This window comes from Nilaparvata lugens, chromosome X, assembly GCF_014356525.2.
Source record: "Nilaparvata lugens isolate BPH chromosome X, ASM1435652v1, whole genome shotgun sequence".
Taxonomy (NCBI): domain Eukaryota; kingdom Metazoa; phylum Arthropoda; class Insecta; order Hemiptera; family Delphacidae; genus Nilaparvata; species Nilaparvata lugens.
The window spans coordinates 102,634,223-102,660,005 of record NC_052518.1 but is presented as its reverse complement, the minus strand read 5'-3'; the positions used below and the strand labels follow the sequence as shown (position 1 = coordinate 102,660,005).

General features: G+C 29.8%; 1 protein-coding gene across 1 annotated transcript in view; it reads right to left on the bottom strand.

Annotated features, from left to right (window-relative positions):
* The window catches only part of LOC111046311 (transcription factor E3), a 173,578-nt gene that overhangs the window by 135,921 nt on the left and 11,874 nt on the right, over positions 1–25,783 (bottom strand). The window contains 3 exon segments of the mRNA XM_039442877.1: positions 16,489–16,677; positions 20,524–20,727; positions 21,957–22,151. Coding sequence (XP_039298811.1) covers positions 16,489–16,677; positions 20,524–20,727; positions 21,957–22,151 — 588 coding nt within the window.

Below are 25,783 nucleotides of genomic sequence, written 5' to 3'. Positions count from 1 at the left end.
AATGCTTATCAACATATTATGTTTGACTGACACTTTTTTTGAATTTTGAAATGATCATTCCCATTATTTCCACTAATAATGAATTTAAAATTTTACAGCCTATATATAGTATAGATTTCAAAATACTTTGTGAATTTAAATGATTTAAAAGTTTTTAAATTATATTTTAATATAAACTATTTAAATAAAAACTATACTATAATTAAATTTCATATTTGAATAAAAACACAAATATGTTGTCAATTATTCTACACTGTTGTTTTATTTAGTACACAAACCTTGGTCGTGTACTAAATAAAACAACAGTGTAGAATTTGACAAAATATTTTTGGGTTTTTATTCAATTATGGAACGGTTCTGCAATATTGATAATGACTCAGTCGAATTTCCAAATTTCATATATCAAATAGTTGGAAATTTGAGAATGTCAGGTAGACAACGACATTGTCAGACATTGTTAGGTAGACAACGAATGTAACAATGATTTTTGTATGATATCCAAAATATAAAAATGTATGTACATTTCAATAAAATTACAAGTACGTTACTTTTAAAATGTAATACCCTTTTGTTAATAATCTTATTACAAATTATTCGTTCATTTATTGCCAAATAAATAGTGCTAAAAACTCTGAACAATTCCATGTTTTTTCTCAACTCAATTACTCCATTCTCACACTCTTATAATAGATTATACATTGTTGTTCTGGAAACTTATTTCAGGAAAAATCTTTGACAACCTGAAAATCTTTTTGTGCTTGAATGAGATGTATATAAGTGGTGCAATCCAATGATTGAGGGATTATTATTATTGATTTTATTATTTATTTCCCAGTCATTTGAATCCACAACCAAAAATCTTATCCTCTTGTTCTTATCACCATACTAGCCGACAGGCTCGCTTCGCTTGCCATATCGGTCTAGCCAGGAGGCTACGCCTCCTGGACCCCCGACTGGATCTTCCAAAAATGAGATCAGCGGACTCGCTTCGCTCGCCTGCATTTTTCATTTGAGCATGCTTCATACCATCAGAAAATCAAAGTACTGAAAAAACGCAGAAAAGCTGAGAAAAACGCTGATTTTGGGCGTATCTTTGATGAAATATTAAAGTAACCTCATCACAAAATTTTTAGACCCCAGCTCTGTACAAAATTTGAAAATTTTCTGTCTATTACTTGATTAAATAACTGAGGAAACGCAAAAAAACGCTAATTTTGGGTGTATCTTTGACGTTATTTTTAATTCCTTCTAACAAAACATTATTACACCCCAGCTGAGCTTCTGTAGTAAATTTGAACATTTTCTGTTCATTTGTTCTCGATAAAGATGAGAAAGCGCAAAAAACGCAGATTTTGGGAGTATCTTTGGCGTTATTTCAAATTCCTTCTAACACAACATTATTACACCCTTGCTTAGCTTCTGTACTAAATTTGAACAATTTCTGTTTATCTGTTCTCGATAAATCTGAGAAAAAGCAAAAAACGCTAATTTTGGGCGTATCTTTGACGTTATTGCAAATTCCTTCTAACACAACATTATTATACCCTAGCTGAGCTTCTATACTAAATTTGAACATTCTATGTTCATTTGTTCTCGATAAAGCTGAGAAAACGCTGTAAAAACGCAAATTTTGGGCGTATCTTTGGATTTTTTTTTCAAATCCGTTCTTAGTGCGCCTCTAAAGGGCCAACTAAACATACTTACCGAATTTTAACATTTTTGGTCCGGTAGATTTTTAGTTCTGCGAGTGAGTGAGTCAGTGAGTCAGTCAGTCAGTGAGTGAGTGAGTGAGTGCCATTTCGCTTTTATATATAAAACTAGTCTGGAAGCTGTAGTGTAAGTAAAGTTAAAATTTTTGAGAAAAAAGTTAAAATATGCACAAAATCCAAGTAGAAAAACACAGACTTCTACGTTTGATGCCCAATAACTTTCTTTAATGACCAGTAAACAAATAATTTTTCAAAATAAAAATTGTAGAGAATTTAATTCTGAAAAGAATTATGTAAGCTGTGTAAACTAAATTTAAATAAAAGTTGAATAAAATGTATTCTAATGTAGTACATTACACTACAAAATTATTTGTTTACTGGTCATTAAAGAAAGTTATTGGGCATCAAACGTAGAAGTCTGTGTTTTTCTACTTAGATTTTGTGCATATTTTAACTTTTTTCTCAAAAACTACTCACACTACAGCTTCCAGACTAGTTTTATTCAATTTTTCAGATATTTTTCCATATGAATCCACCATACGTCTTTTAAAAACTAGTCCCCAAACAATTCAGCATCGGTGTATTTCACCAGAGGAACTGAATCCCGGGCGAAATCTTTCACCCTGTATAGCTCGCTAATGAAGCGTTTATGGATATATGTTTATGAGAACTTTTTTTCTTATTTTTACCTCTACTATCACGTTATTTTACCATAATTAAGAATCACCGTGTATAGATTTATTTAATTCCATATTACATCATTGTGTCAATTATCAGCAAATAAATACTTATTCAGTTCCCCCTGAGGCAGAGAAGAGGCGATTGGTATAGTTAAACACAAATTTATCTCATTCATGACTCATTTATGATTGTTTTGATTCAGTAATAAAGTGACAGGAAATAGTAACTGGATGCTGTCTAACAATATGATTGTTACGTAAAGAGGGTCATTCATTCAGAGCTTTATTTTGATTGAAGGCTCATGCTCAGTTTGTGTCCTTGATGCACAGTAATCTTCAAGTAATGTGGGAAACTTGCTCTTTGTCAACATATTTTGTGCTCGATTGCCGCTACGTAGTGGTTCCCACTATGCATCACAACATTCACTTTATGTTTGCACTAAATTATTGTCAAAACCCAACTCATTTTATAAAAAACCTCCCACAACAATTTTATTTGCAAATAAATAAATGTTTATTTACCCCCCAAAAAAACTAAAACTACTACATCAATTACAGAAAATATTAGCCTAGATAGTTTACAATAATTACACACAACAGTTATAGTCCAGTCACTATATACATTGGTGCATGCAATTTAAATTGTAGTTCTGATTTTTTAATATATTATTTGGGTACATGAGAGAAGTCCAGAACCAATTTCTTCATGCTAAATTTCCTTGTGCTAGATACAGAGTGGCCCAAAATCCTCGTATTTTCAGCTCATTTTCCAGTTTTCAGCTATTTCTGCCAAATCTCGTAATCAGACAGAAAAATTTGCTCCCGCCTTTTTTCTAGAATATGAAATTCTGAATAAAATGAGATCATTCGGAACTCTCTATCTCCAATGAGTACTGAGTTATGATTTTTCAAAAATGAGTGAAATTTGAAGAAAAAATGAATTTTTAAGAATTCTAGTTTTTGATCAACAATATCTTCCGATTGTTACCATTTAGATGTATAATTCAAAATCCCTCTGGGCGTATTTTTGTGCTCTACAATCTGAGATCAGGTAGAGCGCTCTATCTCATATAGATTTCCAGGTACACCTGACAACAATGCTCCTTGTATTGTGAAAAACACCTAATTTTCAGCTTCATCCATCATCACCAACTACATAGTCTTCACATTGATATTTCGCACAATGACATAAGTTCATAAGATTATGTTCTATGAGAATCACTCAATAGATACACTTCATTTCAGTATTTCCTAGTGGAGAGGCGCGCTTAAGGACACCTCAAGGATCAAAATTTCAAACACTTATAACTTCTGACACAATGCTCAGATTTCATCGTGCTACACTTCATTCTTCTCGGCTCGTCAAGGCGGTCCAAAATCATGCAGCATAAGTCAAATACGGTCGAAAAGTGGAAGATTTATTGTTGAGTGTACCGGTACTTAAGCCCATATTCCAATACACAAAAAATGGCCGATTTTGCATGAAGAAATTGGTTCTGGACTTCTCTTATGTACCCGAATAATATATTAAAAAATCAGAACTACAATATAAATTTCAAGCACACCCCCTTTTTTATGTCTATATTGACTGGACTATTAAATAAATAAAATAAATAAATATGATTTTATTGCCGTTAAATTCCTAGAACAATAGGCAAAGTCAAATATTGAATACAGTAAGACAAAAGATAAAATCAAATTTTACAGCAACTGTACATACAAAATTACATTACTGAGTCTTGAAAATAATACAGTACCTAAGTAAACTGTAAGTCAATTGGATTTTTAAATACATTAATAATATTCATTTGAATGTAAAAAACATATTCCTTACGGCACAACTTGAGCCTTTAGAACAATATATAAATACAAATAGAAACCTCTTAACTCTAAGCAACAATTATTTCACTCTCGAAGAACTCTTCAACACTATAAAAAGGATTTATCACAAGCCAATTCAATAATCTCGTCTTAAATTTCTTTTCTGTCTCTAATATTAAATCTGTAGGTAATTTATTGCAAATTTTTATACCAAATGTATCATAACTTTTGGCTGTTTTGGATAACCTATGATAGGGAATATCAATCCTATGACAATTTCTTGTGTTATAGCTATGAGCTATTTATGTTTGCACTAAATTATTGTCAAAACCCAACTCATTTTATAAAAAACCTTCCACAAAAATTTTATTTGCAAATAAATAAATGTTTATTTTCCCCAAAAAACTAAAACTACTACATCAATTACAGAAAATATAAGATAGTTTACAATATTATACACAACAGTTATAATTTCAAAAATTTCTTATAATGTGTCTTCTACATGATTAGTGTGTCAAACATGGGTTTGACATCAAAACCCATTCAATTTTATTGAAATATTATTTTGTGAATTGGAAATCTGGTCGCGGATTTAATTATTAAATGTAATTGATAAAGCGAGAAGATCTCCAATGTACAAAGATGAAACGTGTGTTTTATCACGTTTCGTGAAGGCAATATTATGGTTTTTAGCTCCATGCTATACAAACAACAGTGAGTCGACTTTTGGTCTGTTAATCAAGGCTGCATGTTTTTTCACATAAATAGATTTTGAATTTTTCTTTCGAGGCCCGTATTCTTTAAACCGTTTGAGAAGTATAGTTTAGGCATTGCTTAACTGAAGGATTCTGTCTTGAGAATTCAATTATTATAGGCTGTCACAGTTCGGGCAGTTTAAACCAACATAATTGTATTTTCAGGATTTGATCTTGTAGGGAAAGCTGATGTTTTTGATTCAATCAACTGGCAGAAGTTTTTTTTTATATATATATATTAAATAATACTTAATAATGTAGAAAAATAAAATTAATATATATATAATATAAGTGAATATATAAATGTTGAAATATATTTCACATAAGAAAAATAATCAAAATAGTTTATGCATTGTTTTTGCTTAGAATAGTTCGCCTTCTTGCTGCTTTGTTGTGATCAGAATTTATATAGACTCCTTCCTGCGCTCAGGTTTTTACCTTTGCAGGGAGATATTTCTTCATAGACTAATGTAATTTTTCTGTTTCTGTGAATGTATTTTTTGAGGAAATAATAAATTTGAAATAAATTTGAAAATTTGATTTATTTAAAGTCGGGAGTGTTTTAACTGGACCTTTGAGGATCAGGCCAAGGGACAATTTTCAAGGTAAATTAAGATAATAGTTCATTGTACATTTTTTTCTTTTCAGACCCATAATTCTAAATAATAATTTTGTTTTTAATTTGAAAAACCTGAACGACCACAGATCAGCAAGCGAGTAGCCCTTAAATTATTATCTGATTATTATAATCAGAAATTTTGATAGTTGGTTATAATTGTAATCTTCCCTTTTATCTCATTTACATTTGTTTTCCGTTTCGCACCGTTACATATTTGAATATTCGTATTAAATAAATAATTTTTTATGTTAAATAAAACCCGAAAGCTATAGTTTTTCTTTTCTTCCCACCATTTCGCTTACATATTTGATGGATGCGCCGGTTTTCTGTGTGAAAATATAGTGAGGTCCACGTTATAGTGTTTGATCAGCAATGATATAGCTATCCTTGTCTATCATTCAACAAAGCGGATACCGCTATCTCTTTCTCGCTTTGCTCTTTTTCTAGATCGTCTTTTAACAATATAGAATTAATAATTAACAAAATATTTGATCTTAGTTAAGTAAATTCATTATAAAATTATTGAAAAATATAATTTATTGCTTCATAAAATATAATTGATTATTTTAAACGAGAATGAACAGTTGATATTACACCTGTATCACCCACCGTCTATAGAAGGCATTGACAAGACAGAAGTTCGGCAACGTTATTCTCCTATCTTTTTCCACGTGGACCTCACTATAGAGTAGGTTTAATTATCTACTATATTATATTTTTTAAAAAGTTCTGTTTTCACCCCAAAAACTACAAATTATGTTTGAGATTATTTTTTCAAAGAATGGTAGGCCTATAGTGCAACGTTTTTCAATATGTTTCAAAGAATCATCAATATAATATATAAATCATAAAATTTGCTGAATGGGAATTGATATTGTGGAATTTTTCCATAATTGGAAAAACAGTTTTATTTTGACACATCCATTTATTAGACATTAATATAGATTAATGTCATCTGTAGTACAGAAAACAAATCTTTAATACAGATTAATGTCTATTAAATGTGTATGTGACAAAAAAAAACTGTGTTTTTTCAATAATAATATACTGTTTTTGGTGAGATATAGTGATATTTATCCATAGTAAAACACTAGAATATCTTCTAAAAATATCACGATTTAATTAAAAAGTTACAAACATGATTCAACACCTAAATGGTCTCACCTACAGTGTGACAATTCAATTTCAAGTTTTGAATTGCCATACTGAAGATGACACCATAGATGTTAAAACATGTTTGTAATTTTTTAATAAATTCGTGATATTTTTACACAATATTCTAGTATTTTATTAATATAATATCAAATTAACCAAGATGCTTTATTATATTGTTATAACAATATTCAAAATTTTTAAAAGAATCATATCTACTTTGGAGAAATTAGGTGCAATAATCTGTTGTTTTTAACTTGAAAGTTTATTGTCTTATTATATTGTTATAACAATAACAATGTTCAAAGTTTCAAAAGATTCATACTTATTTAGGAGAAATTATATGGAGTAATCTGCTGTTTTTAACTTGAAAGATTATTGTTTTATTTATTCAAATCCACGAATATTTTATTGTAATTATATTAAACCATTTATTATAAACTATATTTTCAACTGAAATATCCTATCTGTGTGTTTCTGAAAAATCAAATTTTCAAGGATAAAACCTGAGATTGTACATTGAGCACTTTCCTCACAATAAAGAGTAAATTGCATCCAGCTTAAAAGTGTTACTTTGACATGGTTATCCTAATTATTCTGGCCTAGACAACATAAAATAAGCGCTGCATAAATTTGAGCTCCTTACTTAGTTGTAGCCTAATCGTTTGGCCCAAGTCAACACATTTTCTTAAGTTGCATAAGCATGTAGGAAAGTTGAAAATGATATTCATGTAAGACCAATTTTTGTATCTTATTTTGCAGCATGTACAGTAATATTACTGATTACATATTTATGTTAGTGAAATTGTGGAAATTAGTGAAATATTTTAAAAAATAAATTTTTTTATGTAAAATTAGTGTTGTACCGTTGGAAGTTGAATAAATAAATAAATAAATAAATGTTGGAAACCGGCAATTACATATGTAAGACCAATTTTTGAATCTTATTTTGCAGCCTGTACAGTAATATTACTGATTACATATTTATATTGGAAGTTTTTTTTCTAATTGACAGATTGAGACCTGAATGAGGCGCAAAATACAGATATTGTATCACTTTCAATCTTATATTGTCCCTACTAGGCTACTCCCATCTAAATAACCAAACAATTATTTAATTAATTTCCAAAATTTATGATAATTACATTATGGATTTCATGAAAAATGCAAATTTTCGATATTTGTGAAAACATGTGAATAAAATTTCAGTTTCATTTTCAGTTCAATAAAACAATGAAAAATACCATAGACACAGTCTGCCATCACCAAAAGAAAAGAAAGTGCAATCCCATAGTGAATGAAAACTACACTAGATCTTGTCAACACCACTAATTTATTGATTCAGTTTGAGATACTAGTTTCAGTTGTTACAACATTATTGATCTCTAGTAAACTGAATGTTTGAACATTGAATAGCAAAGTATATAGTGTAGTTGAAGCACAGAGTAGAGAAGCACTACTGATATGATTATTCCGCGGTTGAAGCCATACGATTGGCCATTATCTGTTTGCCAATGAAGATTGAGCTCTACTGTCATTGTTTATTTATTTATCTACAACAATATGGGAGCATACGGGAAATCCCAAAATTGCTCCTCAATCAAAAAAATTGCAATAATCACTTTACAAAGAAATTGAAAATTGAAAGAAAGAAACAAGGAAAAAATATTGTATTTTAAAAAATGTTACCGTATGAGAAACTAAATATACTGAATACTAGAGACTATACTATATACTAGAGACTATACTATATACTAGAACCATATACAATATGAGAAAATAATAGGAGAGGAATCAAGAAATTATAAATAACATTCCAATAATGATGTGAATTATATTATGCTGAGAATTACGAATAATAATGAGAAGAAGGATAAAAAATCTAAGAAAAAAAGTAGTCACTACTTAATATGCTACTCTATGTAAGTTGATGAGGTCTAGCATGGGAAAAATAGGTGTCTACATTGGGTGAAGCTGCTTACATGCCTTCTTGAACTGATTGGGATTCATATGAAAAAATCTGGTGTGGCACACTCACACAACTTTCCTTGCTCATTGTACTGTAAGCCCCATTCTTAAACGAGAATAATTTAGGGGAATAACATAATGACGATTGGCGGCAACATATTTGAAACTACGATCAGACTACTGTATATGTGTATATACAATTGCTTTCAGACTAATTTTTCCTTTGTCTAAATTGTGAAATCCGATGATTATTTTAAAAGTCGTCAAAACAGCTGTTCTACAGACGAAATATCTCGACTATATGTTCTTTTTATGAACTGCTCTACCTACCTACCTCATGCACGAGAAGGAGGTTACAAAGTCCATTTCTCAAGGATGGGGTGGAACCCCCTTTAGTTTCTCAGGAAAAAGACTCATGCCAGTTGATAGAGCTGATAATAAGTAACTAAACAGGGTATGAATTTGAAAAAATCGGTAATGTCATTTTTGAGAAAATTGTGAAAACATGGTTTTTTAGTAACTATCCGCCATTTTTCTCAAGAATATTACGGAGCTCCTGCAATTTTCTCAGAAATGAGACTCATGTCAGTTGATAGGGCTTATAAATAGCTATCCATGGTATAAATTTGAAGAAAATCGTTAGAGCCGTTTTCAAGAAAAACGTGAAAAACATGGGTTTTTAGTAATTATCTGCCCTTTTTTCTGCAATCTTGAATTGAATTTTATTGAATTTCTTATTGTCGAATCCTCATGGTATAAGGACCTTAAGTTTGAAATTTCAAGTCAATCGGTTAATTAGGAATGGAGTTATCGTGTTCACAGACATACACACACACACAGAACAACACCCAAAAATCATGTTTTGGACTCAGGGGACCTTGAAACGTATAGAAAACTTGAAATTAGGGTACCTTAATTTTTTTGGAAAGCAATACTTTCCTTACCTATGGTGGTAGGGCAAGGAAAGTAAAAAGTAGTCACTACTTAATATGCTACTCTATGTAAGTTGTTGAGGTCTAGCATGGGAAAAATAGGTGTCTATTGGTTGAAGCTGCTTACATGCCTTCTTGAACTGACTGGGATTCATATGAAAAAGGTCTGGGTGAAACCTATGGTTCACCATGCGGTTGATAGGGCAATTGAAGTGACTATAGGAGTTGCATTGGGGAGGAAGAAATCTGACGGCCGGAACGTCGTGAAACTAAAGACACATATAATATTCAGCAATGAAAGGAGGTAGGTTGATTGAACACGGTTGTTCAATATAATATTATATAGGAACAAAAGCAATTTACAGCTCCTAGATGCTTCCAGGGATTGAATATCAAATATGGCTCTTGGGTTATAGCTGTGGGAAAATTGAAAGGACAGAAACGCTTGAAACGCTGTTGAAACTCTTGAAATAATATAGAAACCTTAGAAATTTACTTTGAATTGTCTGAAGCTATAGACACGCCAAACAAATATAATTATAGACAACAGTAATGAATAGTAACTCAGTAACTAACCAAACCAGCAATAACTTTTTCCAAAATATTTTAGTTTTTGTTTTCACTTGTATATTATTCCATTCTTTCTTATAATTATCCATTTAGATCTCTCAGTTACTGAGCTTCTTTTATTCATTTGATGTTGTTTAACGGTTCTCATAATTTTGTGAAATACTAGGGCGTGTCTATGGCCTCGACCAATGACAGACTAGCAACCTTCATTGGTCAACAGCTTATGACCAATCATAGGGCTTCACCGACACTATATATTCTACTGCTCAATGTTCAAGCTTTCAGTTTACTAGAAATCTATAATGGTGTAACAACCAAAACTAGTATCTTATATTGCTTTTATAGACCAGTGTTTTTCACAATATCAGATTTTTCCAATTCAATATGGACATTTATACAACATCCTTTTCTATCTATCTCTTTTCTGTATAGGGCTACTTGTAATAGAAATAGAAAGAAAAAAAAAACTCAGTACCCTTTTTGAATTATTTAATCACAACATGTTTCGGACATTGATGCCATTTCCAAGTGATATGAAGTAAATAAATAAATATTGCTGGAAGATTCTTATTTTGATCATATGTTAGTGTATTCATATGATTTTATGAACTAAAACTATAGATTTTGGATTTAAATTCGCATGATTCTATCAAAAATGGGGTTATTGGTGTCTAATTGGATTAAGTTTATTATTTTATCTCTGTTTAATTTTGCCGCTTTATGAATATGAAATTCTTCTTTGACATTCAGTTTTCGACTTTTATTACCATAATTTAGTATTTTCATATATCTGTAAAATTATGGCCTGAATCTATCAAGTGTTCAGCAAATGCCGACTTTTGTCCATTTTTGATAGAATCATGCGAATTTAAATGCAAAATTCATAGTTTTAGTTCATAAAATCATATTAATACACTACTAACATATGATCAAAATAAAAATCTTCCAGCAGTATTTATTTATTTACTTCATATCACTTGAAAATGGCATCAATGTCCGAAACATGTTGTGATTAAATAATTCATAAAGGGTACTGAGATTTTCATTTTTCTTACTATTTTTAACATCCTTTTCTTTAAAGGGTTACTTTAATCATTGTTGAATGTAATATAAATTCTCAAGTACCTTTTTTTGAATATTTTATTAATTCACCACTTCATGTTCCAACTACTTGGAAAATTTTCCATTTTCAAGTGGGAATGACTTGAATTACTCCTTAATAAATTAAACCTCTGAGTATTTTTATTTGTCCTATTAGAAATAGTACACCCCACTCTGGCTTATGCCTAGGGTTGTCCACTTGTATTTCACATTCTTATATTTTTATCTATCATTTTGTGTTATTTATAGTTTTTAATGTAAGATTTATAGTGAAATGAAAATTAATGGTTAGTCTCTGAGAAAGTTTTAATTATAATCAACATAAAAAATGTTTGTTATGTTATTTTGTAAATAAAATTAATTGATTGATTTAAATGGGAAATGGCTATAAGAAGTTGAAACATTTTGTGTGGATTGATATAATATATCAGGTACATGAGAATTCTTATTTCATTCCCATAAACCGTAATATTATTTAAAAACGGGTAGAAATTTCCATATTTAGGTTTAGAGAACATATCCAAGCACTAAAATCTAAAAATTATACACAAGAGTCGGCATTTGCTGAACACTTGATAGATTCAGGCCATAATTTTATAGATATAAATCCCAATATGAAAATACTAAATTATGTTAATAAAAGTGGAAAACTGAATGTTAAAGAAGAATTTCATATTTATAAAACGGCAAAATTAAACAGAGATAAAATAATAAACTTAATCCAATTAGACCTCATTTTTGATAGAATCATGCGAATTTAGATCCACAATATTTTTAGATCTAGTTCATAAATTCATATGAATGCACTAACATATGATCAAAATAAGAATCTTCCAGCAGTATTTATTTACTTACTTCATATCACTTGAAAATGGCATGAATGTCCGAAACATGTTGTGATTGAATAATTCATAAAGGGTACTGAGATTTTTATTTTTCTTTCTATTTCTATAAAAAGTAGCCCTATACAGAAAAGAGATACGTAATATTATATCACTAGGATCTCAAAAGATCATAATAATGAAGAAAATAATGCTTTTCAAATTTAGATCTGGAACTGGAAGAATAATCGATTTAGATTTTTGAACATTTTTAAATTTTTGAGGTTTTTTACAGATGTTTTAGAGAATATTTTCATAAAGAAGCCCTCCTAGATTAGGACGGGTGAGAATAAAATTACTACAATTTGAGCGTTTAATGACAAAAATAAATACACTTGATTATTACTAGGATGAACAAATCATTTTCTTTGAAGCCAATAATTGAAAAATTAGGAATAAACGTTTCATCTATCTGCCATTAAATGAATAGTTGGGTTACAAATATTTAATCTAGACGGAAAATAAAAATGTATTTGCTGGTTACGAAGACCTTTTCTTAGTGAACAATGTAAAGTTTGATATCTGGAGTATTTCCTATAAAAAGAAACTACCCATTATTATTCAAAAATTCGGCTTGTTTGTAGTTTTGTTGGATGAGATGGTAATTTGTATTTGTGAGTCTTAATATTCCTAAAAAAAAATTAAATAGTGGCTACCCGACACGATGAATAGTCCAGAACCATCAGTATTCACGTATTTAAATTTAAATTCAAATTCAAATATTCTTCATTCCATAAGAAATACAAAGGTTACCTACTTTGCAATACAGACCATGTTTTCCTGGAATAGCCTACCCCTACAAGACTATTCTTCTGAGTGAAGGGGTGAGTTCCTGTTATCACTCGATTTCAAGATTATTAAATAAGTTTCACTCAATTTGGATTCCAATGTTGAATTTTGTTATAAAATTTCAAACAAGAATTTTCTGGTTATGCAGTATTTGTCCACAGTCAGATATATGAACGAGCGGTGAAATACCATGTCCTTGTATACCAGTAATAATATTCGAATTATACTACAGTAAAGAATGTTCCATTTTATTACCAAATTATTGAGATATTAAAACACTAATGGGATTTTTGTACTGAATTTTGAACTTTTGAAGATAGTTGGATTGCACTCCAAATCAAATTTTACCTAAGATTTGACCATTTTATAACCTATTGATGTCACCAAAAAACTATTTAGACTAACTTTTAAAATTACTAACTTTGAAAACTTTGAGATAATATAAGATTAAAATAATTTCTGGCCTATTCCATGAAATGTACTGAAATACCATGTCCATGTATCACTATACCAGAAATAATATACGAATTATACAGTATAGTATGTTCCATTTTGTTACCATCTTATTGATATATTACGAAAATTTATGGGTTTTAAAGAGGAGTTTAGTGTTGAAATGAGTTTGAACTTGTACTAAAATGCCATTTTTACACACACATCGATTTTGGACGTCCAATTTTTCGCCGTCTTTATAAAATATTCTAAATTGAACATAACTTGGGAAACACATGGTTTGTATCTGCACTCACATGTGTTTGGCAAGTCTCGTTTAATCTGGTAGAACTTACACTGTATGTCAAAAAACGCAAATTGGTCAGTACATTATTTTCCTCATTTATTGGGGGGAATTAATATCATTATTAACTCCGCCTTCTTATGCTCCGTGATGCGAGAAATCCGAATATGCAAACGTATTAGCGAAATTCTTTCCCGTTCAGGAGATATGATCCCTTAAATATAGTGAAAAACGCAAATTGGTCAGTACATTATTTTTCTCATTTTTTGGGAGAAATAATAACATCATCTTCTACTTCTTCTTATATGCTTCTTGAAGTGAAAAATCCGAATATGCAAACCGATTGGCAAAATTTATTTCCGTTCAGGAGATATGATCCCTTAAATATGGTGAAAAACGCAAATTGGTCAGTACATTAATTTTCTCATTTTTTTAGGAGAAATTATATCATTATCAACTCTGCCTTTTTGCGTTGTTCTCCGTGATGCGAGAATCCGAATTAGCGCACTTCATGTAAAATGAAATGAAAAGTTGAATAAAACCGTTTCCAGACCTGTAGCTACAGTAGTTGTTAATAAATGTGACGAAATAATCGAAACTTGGTCCCAAAAAACAAGTTCCTTTAAGGTTTAAAGCAGATTTACTATGTTAAATGTACAATAAACACAAAATATTTTTCTACAGAAATTGTAGAAAATATTATTTTGAAGAGGAAGATCTAAAATAAGTCTATAATAGACAAACGTAATAACCTTTAAAAAATAATCCTTATTTGCATACAAAACGCATGAAAAATAGACAAAATCTGTTGAGCTCTCTTTTTTTATTTATTTTATTATATTTTTCACAGAGAAGCACTGATTGGGGGAGAAAAACTAAGGATACTCCTTGTACTATTTCTCTCCTAAATTTAGATAACATTTTAAAAGTCCAAAGTAGGGTTATGATTTCACTTTACTAAAATTTAGTCCATTTTCATTCAAAAATTAAAAATATATAATATACACTTTGAAACATGAAAATCAATTTGAAGAATGTAGCTTGATCCAACCTCATGTTTCCACTCATTATATAATATGTAATCTGAACAGTGATTAGAAATACATTCAAGGAAATCAATTATATTATTAATTAATAAATAAATTACATATCTAAGGGCTTCATGAAGCACTTTGTGAGCAGTAATTTTTTATGCGATCTACTGTAAGTAATTAAGGATTAATTTTTAAAGGGTTCCATTTGTCTATTATAGACTTATTCTACATCTTTCTCTTTGAAATTGAATTTTCTACAAGTTCTGTAGAAAAATATTTCGAGTTTATTGTACATTTAACATAGTAACTTGAATCTGCTTCAAACCTTAAAGGAACTTGTTTTTCGGGACCAAGTTTCGCTTATTTCGTCACATATCTTGAAAATTACTGTAGCTACAGGTCTGGATACAGTTTTTTTTATCAATTTTCCATTTCATTTTACATTAAGTGCGCTTAATAGTACATCTTAATTAACAGCCAACAAATACCCGTAGGACTTCGTTTCAGCAGGGGAACTGAAATTCAGACGAAATCTTTCACCCTGTATAACTTGGCATTTTCGGACTTATGTTAATTGGAACTTTTTTTTTGATGTGAGGAATCACGCCCTGACTTATGGGCACCTTTTTTTAGAACACTCTGCATAAGGACAGCAAAAAATCGGACATCCAAAAATCTTTATGCGTGTAACTATAGCCTAAGAGGAATCTGGACGCAAATTATAAGAGATTCGTCACCTTTGATTATAATCTATAGAGTCTCGAAGAATTAATCTTATTTCTAAGTATCATTGTATTTCATTATTTTTTCATTTTAGTATTTAGTGCAATTCTTAAGATTGAATTATGTAATTGTCATTTTATATCAATGTATTGTATTTGTAATCATTATCATAAATTTTTCTACATTTAATATTCTTATTTATAATTAATTTGTCTTGTATTTTCGAACGATTAATGTAATGGAAGCAAAATGGATCATTGATCTGTTGCTTCCACATATACTTGTTTTCAATAAATAAATATTACAGAGGGGAGAGTCTGAAGAGGTTGATTTGATTTCTTAATGTAATATCATATGTAAAACCATCATCAATAACAATAACTTTCAATTTCAAAACAGAAAAGTTCAAAGTGAGAAATTTTTAATAACTCGAACTATAAAATAATGAAATGGCGCTCGAGATGACATCACTGAGAACCTAGAATAATTGAATAGACTTAAAATGTTGTCAAAAAATCCACTTTAATTAAATAAAAATAAATATTTTACAGGAGCATGCTTTCGTGTGTGCTCACACATCATCAGCTGTAAGTTATAATAATAGAACCTAGAATACTATTATCAATTGATAACCATTTTTTATAAACTTGCTGTCGGGTTTATTCAACAAATCATTATTATCAACGTTATTTTTTTAGAAAAAGACGCACTACATGGGAAGGAAATACTTCGCAATATGCTGCCTTTAGAATTACAGGTAATATAGAACATCAAAAAATTGAGTATAAAACTCAAGGAGTATTTGAAATCATTGCCTCTTTACTCCCTACAAGAGTTTATAGACCACACTGCAGGTTTACGACTGTTGTTTATCACTTCTTGCTATTTCTATAGACTTTCTACTACTTTTTATGTTATATTTGGAATATATTGACGCGTTCCTAATGTACCTGCACATGTTTATGATTAAACAAATTTAATTTTCAATTCAAAACACACATATAAAAAATAGACTCACCTCAGAAGGGCTTGTAGCAATCGAACTAATAGCTGATTCTGGACTCGCATCATTATTTGTAAGCACTTTTCTGGACGGCTTATTGGTGTTATCTGCTTCCAGGTCCAGTGAACTATCCATCATGGGTTGCAGTGGTGTAAAACGCTTCTGTGAAGGCTGGATCATGGAAACCTCGTATTCATTTTGAACCTGCAAATAAACAATTACTATTTACAATTCAAATCAACTTTTGTCATAAATTCTTCAATAATTTTTGTCATAGTTCATTTCAATTTTTGTCATAAATTGTACAAAACACATAAACCGAAGTTGTTGAACACTAACTTTGCATGAAACATTAATTCAATTAATTGAAAACAATATATCAATACAAAATAATTGATTGATGATTTAACAAAACAAAAATGTAAATGTTTGATAATTGATTGACCAAAGTAGCTCTTCCACTGCCAAATGACAAATCTATAGGACATCATCCCCAGCAAAAAATCCATAACACTACTGTATTAAGGCTGTGCAAAGGCTAAAAATAAACTTTCTACTGCTGATATTTTTACGTCTATGGTGGCTAAATTGTTCACAATTTTAAACTTGAAATTAATTTCAAGGTATTGTGTATTGAGTAGTTTTTGATAATGTATTAATGAATTGGAATAAATAGCCTAAATTACTGTTATTTTTGAATTTGAAAGAGTAAACGATAACTGTAAACGATAAGGTACCTTAACGATAAGGTACATTCTTATTTTATAATAATTGCTCTCCACGCACAGGCGTTTACGTCTATGCTGGCTAAATTGTTTACAATTTTAAACTTGGAATTTATTTTAAGGTATTTTGCATTGAGTAGTTATTGATAATGTATTTATGAATTGGAATAAAAAAATTACTGTTATTTGAATTTGATGAACTCAAAGAGTAAACGATAACTGTACAGCTTTGCTATAAGTTTAGGTACCTTAGGCTGTGCAAAGGCTAAAAATAAACTTTCTACTGATGATATTTTTCAAAGTTTTTCGATTTGTATATCATCAAGCTATCAAAATGAAAAAGTTTTCTCAGGAAAACATTTTTTTCTGATCATTACTTTTTGAGATACGAGCGCCTAAAGTTTAAATTTTTGGGACAGAACATTCCAAATACGGTAAGAGATTGATATTGAGATTCAGTAATGAGTAATGAGATTCAGTGATATTGAGTAATGAGATTCAGAGGATAGATTCTTCATGGTATTGTTGATCTAGTAGAACAAGAATTTTCTGAAAATATCAATTTTTAAGATAAATATTAAATTTACTAAAAATAACCAAAAATAACTCAACTAAAAGTTATTTTGAATAACTTGAAATTGAATAACTTTTTCAAAAATTGATATTTTTAGAAAATTTTTGTTTTAATAGATCAACAATACCATGAAGAATCCATGCTCTAAATCTCATGGATTTATATCTTACCGAATTTGAAATGTTCTGTCCCAAAAATTCAAACTTCAGGCGCTCATATCTCAAAAAGTAATGATTGGAAAAAAATTTTTTCCCGAGAAAACTTTTTCATTTTGATAGCTTGATGATATACAAATTTAAAAACTTTGAAAAATATCACCAGTAGAGATTTTATTTTTAGCCTTTGCACAGCCTAAGGTACCTAAACTTATAACAAAGCTGTACAGTTATCGTTTACTCTTTGAGTTCCTCAAATTCAAATAACAGTAATTTATTTATTCCAATTCATAAATACATTATCAAAAACTACTCAATACACAATACCTTGAAATTAATTTCAAGTTCAAAATTGTGAACAATTTAGCCACCATAGATGTAAAAATATCAGCAGTAGAAAGTTTATTTTCAGCCTTTGCACAGCCTTAATACAGTAGGTAGTGTTATAGATTTTTTGAGTTTTTCAAATTCAAATAACAGTAATTTATTTATTCCAATTCATAAATACATTATCAAAAACTACTCAATACACAATACCTTGAAATTAATTTCAAGTTTAAAATTGTGAACAATTTAGCCACCATAGACGTGAACGCCTGTGCGTAGAGATCAATATTATTATAAAATAACATTGAAAAAAAAACAATAATGTCACTTGAAATAATTAGGAAATTCTCTTTAATAAATACAGGATATAAAATTAATTGAAGAAGAAAAATATCAAAGATTCATATTATTGCGGAATAGCTAATAAGTTTTAGAAAAACTTATCCGTCTTTGAACTATTTTCAATGACACTACAGTCAAATTTTTTAATATTAGTTATTAAAACTAGTATTCACATGTGGAGCGTTTAAGGATTATTATATTTAAATCCATTTTCAACACTCATTTATAATTATATTTTTGTTTATATTTATGAATAAATCCAATTTACAGTGAATCCGTTTTCAACAATAATTTGAAAAATCCGAAAGCGTTCCACAAGTGAGTACTAGTTTTAATAACTATAATATTCAAAAACTAGACTTCAGTGTCGTTGAAAGTAGTTCAAAAACGGATTATTACATGCAGTTCGTCAAGGAAATAGTTATTTGTGCAACTAGTGCGTAAAGTGACAGTTTGCTGCACCGAAAGAAACGTTTACGCCCGAGCCGTAGGCGAGGGCGGAATGGTTTCTTGAGTGCAGCAGAGGAACTTTGCGCACGTATTTCACATTAAGTTTTTCCTATAGTTACCATTGAATATGAGAAGTGGGTAATTATGGGTAAAATTGCCTGAAATGCATCAAATGTTTTTCTGTGTAATTTTATTATTGCTAAAAACCTTAATTTATTGTCAAATTGAATAAAAATGTTGTCCTTGGTTATAATATCTAATACTAATAATTTGCGCGTTGTGCTTGGTTGCACCTCTGCTCACTATAGAAGCCACAGCAGTCACTGTTACCAACTTCATTTTGATTTTGCTGCACTGTTGCTCCATATAACCTACTAAGTATTTTGCGTTGCCATGTTGCAAATCTGGAGTGCAGAAAAATTTTTCCCGCACTAGAGCGGAAAAGTGATTCTTTGCGTTCTGTAATCAGTGCAGCAATGGCCACTTTTCAACATAACTGTAGGAAAAAGAAATAGATGGGTACAAAACTTATCTTACATTAGTACAAAACATAACATACCGGTACCTTAGGATTAGATTTATAAAAATATACCTTAGGTACATTTAAATATTCGTACGGCTTTTATTGGTGGGGAGTCCCTGACGGATAAGTTCCACTTTGCCTCAGTATATAATTTAAGCCTTCAATAGGCCTCACACTATTGTTATATATGAGCCGGGACCGACAAATCAACGTGCTCATCCCATAATACAGGGGTAACCTGGCTAAAAACTTTTGTTTGTATCTGGGTTTAAACGCGGGACCTCTAGGCTGTTACAAAATCCACTAGACCATATTAGAATCATATGTAATTTGCCTTTCAATGCTCATTGTAGACCACATTTCATAGAATTTGGATTGCTGACATTGCAATCACTGTATGTTTATAATATTTTATGTTATGTACAAAAAAAATTGGATAAATATTATACAAACCAACAACATAATTTTAATACACGAAATAGACATAGACTTAAAATTCCGCCATTCCAAATCTCAGAGAAACTGGCACTTCATGTCAATAAAATTATTATAACTCCACACTAGACAAATTAAAGTTACCAGCATTCACTCAATTTAAAAATAAAATTAAATATGTATTAGTTAATGAATGTTTGTACACAGTAAATGATTTCTTTTCTATAAACTGTGTACCATTTCTCTCTTGATATAATGTATAAGTAACTTGTGATCTATTTTACATGGCTTCTTAAATTTATTTTTGTATTTTTAAGACTGACTAATGAATGATAGTGGTTTAAAAAAGATGTATCTTGACGAAGTCGATGTATTTTTTGTAAATATTGAATGACTAATAAAATTATATTCTATTCTATTCTATTCTATTCTATTCTATTCTATTCTATTCTATTCTATACTCCGCAGAACATACAATGTATGTTTAATTTTTTATCTATTTGCTACATAATAACCCACCTCTGATGGAGTTGTAGCTATTGAACTGATGGCTGATTCTGAACTAGCAGTGCTTGTATGAGACAAATGGTGATTTCCAACAGGAGAGCGGACTATTTTATTTGGCGCGAATTCATTGTGATGTCTATCACACATTAGGCCCAATAATTGATTGCTTTGACCACCACTGTACGTTAACGGCACGTTCCCAAGTCTTGAACTAATCTGGAATTAAAATTATTATTAAATCAATTTTATTTCATATTCATTTTAAGAAGAACACTCTAAAAATGGAAATGAAGCGTTCAGACAAACTTCCATAATATCTATTTAACAGTAAAACTCATCATTTCATGATTGGATCACTAAATCAATATTTATTGTTTTCCATATTGTGCAGATTCAATAATCAGAAAATAGAAACTAAGAAGAGTAGAGTATTATATCCTCTTTGATATAAGTGAATGGGAAATTCTTACAGGTGGCATATTTTTCAACCGATGTTTTTTTGGTTATTTGTGGCTTGTGGTACCTACTTTTTCTAATACAAGATATTATTTTAAATGAAAAAGGCTAAGAAATTGCCAAAAAACCACAGATTTATTGATACTCATTAAAGACAGATTTATTGAGTATCAATAAATCTGTGGTTTTTTGACAATTTCATAGTCTTTTTCATTTAATACTACAATGCATCTTGTCTTTATCAACGAAAGAGAGATCACAAAACACCTATCTAAATGTTTTGATAGTCTCTGTATGAGACACTTTATCAATCACATTTTTTTATGTAGATATAATAGTAAATACTACTCATTAAAGACAGATTTATTAAGTATCAATAAATCTGTGATTTTTGACAATTTCTTAGTCTTTTTCACTTAATATGAATAATTACCAACAACTACACATTCTCAACTACACAAAAAACAAAATATTTTATTTTGATTTTTCCCAGTTTTTTTTATAATAATTCTAATTTATCATGTGCATGACTTCCAACTGTTAATGGTTTTTACACCTTTGCAGGTTTATTACAATTACTCGCCTAATATTATTGTGCCTTCAATATTTTCTATTTAACAATCATTGTTATATCGGTTTTTATAAGCAGTTGCTTTATTATTCATTATAATATGAATAGTAAATACTACAATGCATCTTGTCTTTATCAACGAAAGAGAAATCACAAAACTCCTATCTCAATGTGTTGATAGTTTCTGTATGAGACACTTTATCAATCAAAATTTGTTTATGTAGATACTACAATATAAAATAACTACATCTTTTACGATATACTACATCTTTTCAATATATCCAACTCTTAACCCAGTAATACTTTCTGGAAAACCTCTGTAGATTCAGCGGATTTTTAGAATCCCTTTTTTTGGGATTGTGAGTTATTATTAAGTCTATATTGTTTCATTTGTTTAAAAATATAATTATTTACTGACCTGAGGTTGTTGTGCGCTGATCATAGGGGGTGGAATTGGTGGCTTAAGTACCGATTTTTCGATGTTATCTCTTGCATTTGTTTCCATTTGCATAACGTTGGGATTCTGCATGGTTTCAGTAATGAATTGACGCACCTGGTTCTTCTGTTTTTGCATGACATGATAGCGAGTAGGGTTTTCAAGTGCAGTTTGAACCTGAAAGATATAAATTATTCTTATTAATTTATTCATTCTAAGCATTCAAATCAATTCATTATCCATTCTTGATGTACAACATAAAGAAATTTAGATGCGGAGAAAATTATGACAAATAGAGTTGTATCAACTTTATACAGGTGTTTCAGAAGTAGTGTCGAACATTTTAGGGTATTGTTCCTGGATGATAGGAGACTCCAAATGTCGTATTTGAAGTGTCCAAAACTCAGCGGTTATACTTATAGCTGCCATTTTGTATTTTTTCACTTATTAATTTTTATCTCAAGAACGAAATGTTGTATTGATCTGAAATTTGGCATGAATATTTATACTATAAAGACTCAACTTTAAAAAAATATATATCAATGTAAATTTTTAAAATGGCGGCCATTTTAAATTTCTGATGGCCAAATTTCATGAAAACCGTTCATTTTACAAAAAAACTACAAGAGACAGAAAAGTTGGCAAATTTTATCAAAATTTCAAGGATACATTATTTATTAAGATTGGTGAAAGAATAACAGAGAAATTAATTATTTTCGTACTGCATGCATGACCACTTTTCACCATTTAGACCTCAATATTAAATACTTAATTCCAATTGTATTTAAGATGAAGCTTTGAAACTCGGTATGGCTCCATATGGATATACAACTGATTTTACAATGTTTTACAGATGATCTTGTTTGTCTTAAAAAAGTATGATTGTACGAAAAGAATCAATTTCTCTGTTATTCTTTCACCAATCTTAATAAAAATGATGTATCCTTGAAATCTTGATAAAATTTGCTAACTTTTTTGTCTCTTGTGAATTTTCTGTAAAGTGAACGTTTTTCGTGAAATTTGCCATCAAAAATTTAAAATGGCCGCCATTTTGGAAATTCACATCGAAATTTGTTTATTTAAGCTTTTAAATATGAGTTTTCATAGCATAAATATTGATGCCAAATTTCAGATCATACAATATTTCGTCCATGAGATAAAAATTACTAAGTGAAAAAAAAAACAAAATGGCAGCTATAAAAGGATAACCGCTGAGTTTTGGACACTTCATATACGACATTTGTAGTCTCCTATCATCCAGGAACAACACCCCAAAATGTTCGACACTACTTCTGAAACACTCTGTATAATGAGATATAATCGCCAGCAGTGTGTCAGACCCTAAAATGAGGTCTCTTTACATAGGAATCACTGGTGAAGTCCCTCAGGACACAATGTTTGGGCCCCTCATGTTTTTAATCTATATGAAAGTACACTGACGCACAAGGAATCTTGCTTTGCAAGTGTTTTTGCCTCACCTACTATACTCATGGGAGCATGAATTGAATCTTCATTTGATAATAATATTATCTATAATATTATGAATAAGAGATATTATTTCTAATTGAATAGATTATATTATTTCTAATTCAATAATATAATGAGAATATTGTCATACATGGGTTTGACATCAAAACCCATTCAATTTTATTGAAATATTATTTTGTGAGTTGGAAATCTGGTCGCGGATTAAATTATTAAATGTAGGTAATTGATAAAGCGAGAAGATCTGCAATGTACAAAGATGAAACGTGTGTTTTATCACGTTTCGTGAAGGCATTATTATGATTTTTAGCTCCATGCTATACAAACAAGAGTGAGTCGACTTTTGGTCTGTGAATCAAGGCTGCATGTTTTTTTTTCACATAAAGAGATTTTGAATTTTTCAAAATCTATTTTGAAAATCTTAAAGCTGGCAGAAGTTTTTTTATATATTTATTTATTTAAAGTCGGGAGTGGTTTAACCGGACCTTTGAGGATCAGGCCAAGGGACAATTTTCAAGGTAAAGTAAGATCATTCATCATTGTACATCATTTTTCCCAGACCTATAATTTTAAATTATATATTTTTTTTATTAAAAACCTAAAAAGCCCTGAACTACCACTATAGCTCTTTCCTCCCACCATATAGATTACAATATCATCAAATGTATAAACAAGTGAACTATGCTTTTTAGTGAATAAGTTTATTTTAATTTTTCTAATAGACAACACTGAACTCCCAAGGAGGTTGAAGAGAAACAAAGCCTTTCGAGTTGGTGTAGTGCTAGTGGAGTGAAAAAGGTATATTGATTGAAAGAAATAAGTAGTGAAATTATAGATTGGAACTGTAGGCTTCACTGGAAGACTTTAGCAATAAAAATTAATTTAGGATAAGAAATAAGAGAACAAATTTGATAATTAGTCCTAGTGACTAGTTTTAATAGAAATAATAAAAAATAGTAATTTTTAGATCAACAATTTTCAAAGTAGCTTGATATTTCACTATATTTTAGTGCTTATTGAGTGCGATTTCGTTTTTAATTTGATTTTTGATCCACATAAATACAAAATTTTATGTTTATATGTGTTTACATCGAGAAATACCCTCAGCTCAGCTGGATTATCAAAATAATGTTTTGCTATGCATAGTAAAGCGTCTTGATGCTGTAAAAGGGGTAAATCGGTACAGAGATCAAGTTCTGTTATGAGTCCAGGACTGTATCTATATGAAATGACTATTGAAAAGTTACCACAATCTCTCTAAATTATTTTTTAAATGTATCAGAATCTTAATAAATTTATTTGAATAATGCAAAAACCAACTTTATCAGTATAGAAACTCATACTATCATACAAAACATTCTATACATTAAACTTATCTCCAGAAACCGGAACATATATCGTTCTCATTACTCTTATCAATTCACAATTATCATGTACTGTTCACGAATCATACACAATCATATAAGAAAATTCATGTCTGACCTTCATAAATTATTAATAGAAAAAGTCTATTACTGGGTGGATGAGTTTCTGGAAAACCATCTATGATGACCATTAGATAAGTATAATGTAAATTTATATATATATCTGTTATGACTGACTTGTTATATTGTTAAGACATTTTATAATTGACACATTCATGTACATTTTTATGTATATTTGAATAAAGATGATTGAGTGATTGATATGTGATTTCACATTAAACAAAACGATTCAATCACGGCAATTGTGGCGAATCATCTGATATTTGCCACCTGTGATTAACAACCTGTTTTCAACTTGCATTAGTTTGTTTATTAATTGTATCAGTTTATTTAATATTTTCTCAGTTCAATTTTGTCATCTCTACATTAAAACATCTAATCATTCATCCAGTTTTATTTAACCTATTTTATTATAGGAAATCCACAAATCAAATTTCCTATACAATCATATCCTACCTTCGACCTTGAAAGAGGATCAAATGAACAATATTATATATTGATACATAGCCTTGAATTTAAGGCTGTGCAAAGGCTAAAAATAAACTGTATACTCGTGATATTTTTCAAAGTTTTTCGATTTGTATATCATCAAGCTATCAAAATGAAAAAGTTTTTTCAGGAAAACATTTTTTCTGATCATTATTACTTTTTGAGATAAAGAAAAAAAAGACTGAAGTTTAAATTTTTGGGACAGAACATTTCAAATTCGGTAAGAGATAAGTCCATGAGATTTAGAGGATAGATTCTTCATGGTATTGCTGATATAGTAAAACAAAAATTTTCTAAAAATATATTCAATTTACTAAAAATAACTTTTAGTTGAGTTATTTTTGGTAAATT